The following is a 1,103-nucleotide window of genomic DNA, read 5'->3' as shown; positions in this document are numbered from 1 at the left end:
AGTAGTTCTGGTCTACTGAAGGATCAGTCTGGTTTAGTAGTCCTAGGACAGGGGAGATCTGATTGGACCAAAGTGGCTGTTCATCAGTGGAGTCAGTGATGGTGCACGGCAACACGGTGGTCTCTCCCACTGACCTGTAGATTATCTCAGAAAGTAGTCTCAGCTCTACAGTCACACTGCTAACACAGTGCTGTTGGTCCATCACCACACATCTGTACCGTATAAAGTCTGCTGCCGTGGCGTTGGAAACACGAAGAGCTGACGTGTTTGTCACCACTTGGTATCTTCCTCTAACATTGTCCGTCACTGATGTCTTGTCCCCAAAAACTCTGCTCCATGTTTCATATCTAGAGTCCTGTTTGAGCCACTGGACGTCCAGATTACCAGCTGCCCCCTTACATGGCACGTCCACTGTTCCTCCAGGTCTCGCTGTGATATATCTCTGATCTACTGAACTACAAACAGTGATAGTGATGTTGTTGTCATGGGTTACGTCGCCCTCGGTCCAGCACTCCTCTCGGTACGGGCCGGAGTCTGACTGGGTCAGGTGGAGGATGGTGTAAGAAGCATCCACATCACTGAGCAGTCGTTGTTTCAGGTGTTCAGGAACTGAGGACTGGTTGGACCGGAGGTCAGAGGTGTTCCACAGGACCAGCTTCTCCTCACCAACAGATCTGGAGATCAGGCACCAGGTGGTGTTCTCAGGGGGGTTGAAGGTGTAATCGTCTCCTTCCTCCTGGATGTCGGTGTCCTCGGGGGGGGGGTGAAGGTGGAAGAGAACCTTTCCTTTTGGATGGTGATGTGTTCTCCTGCATGGATGTTGTTGATGAGAGCAACCAGCAGGAAGGAGAGCTCTGTGACTGCAGCCATTCTGCTCCGATGCGTTTTTAAGCTGAGGGAAGTCAGTCATATACCATAATATATATATATATATTTATATAATATATATAACCATGACGTCTTTATCTTCTCATCGGAGGAAATGTTGCAACATCAGCTCTCTATCCAGTAATCAATGTTCTTTACACCAGTCTAAAACCACAGAGGTTGACAGGAAAGGGGGGGAGGGGGGTGTCTGTGTCTGTGTGTGTGTGTGTGTGTGT

At 49.2% G+C, this 1,103-nt stretch overlaps 1 protein-coding gene across 1 annotated transcript in view; it reads right to left on the bottom strand.

Moving 5' to 3' along the window:
- LOC116687946 (uncharacterized) overlaps positions 1–1,103 on the bottom strand; it is a 5,086-nt gene that overhangs the window by 517 nt on the left and 3,466 nt on the right. The window contains exon 3 of the mRNA XM_032513690.1: positions 1–736. This exon is cut by the window's left edge and continues 517 nt beyond it. Coding sequence (XP_032369581.1) covers positions 1–736 — 736 coding nt within the window. The remainder of the gene's footprint in view (positions 737–1,103) is intronic.

Source organism: Etheostoma spectabile, chromosome 4 (genome assembly GCF_008692095.1).
Source record: "Etheostoma spectabile isolate EspeVRDwgs_2016 chromosome 4, UIUC_Espe_1.0, whole genome shotgun sequence".
Taxonomy (NCBI): domain Eukaryota; kingdom Metazoa; phylum Chordata; class Actinopteri; order Perciformes; family Percidae; genus Etheostoma; species Etheostoma spectabile.
This window is presented reverse-complemented; position numbering and strand designations above follow the sequence as displayed.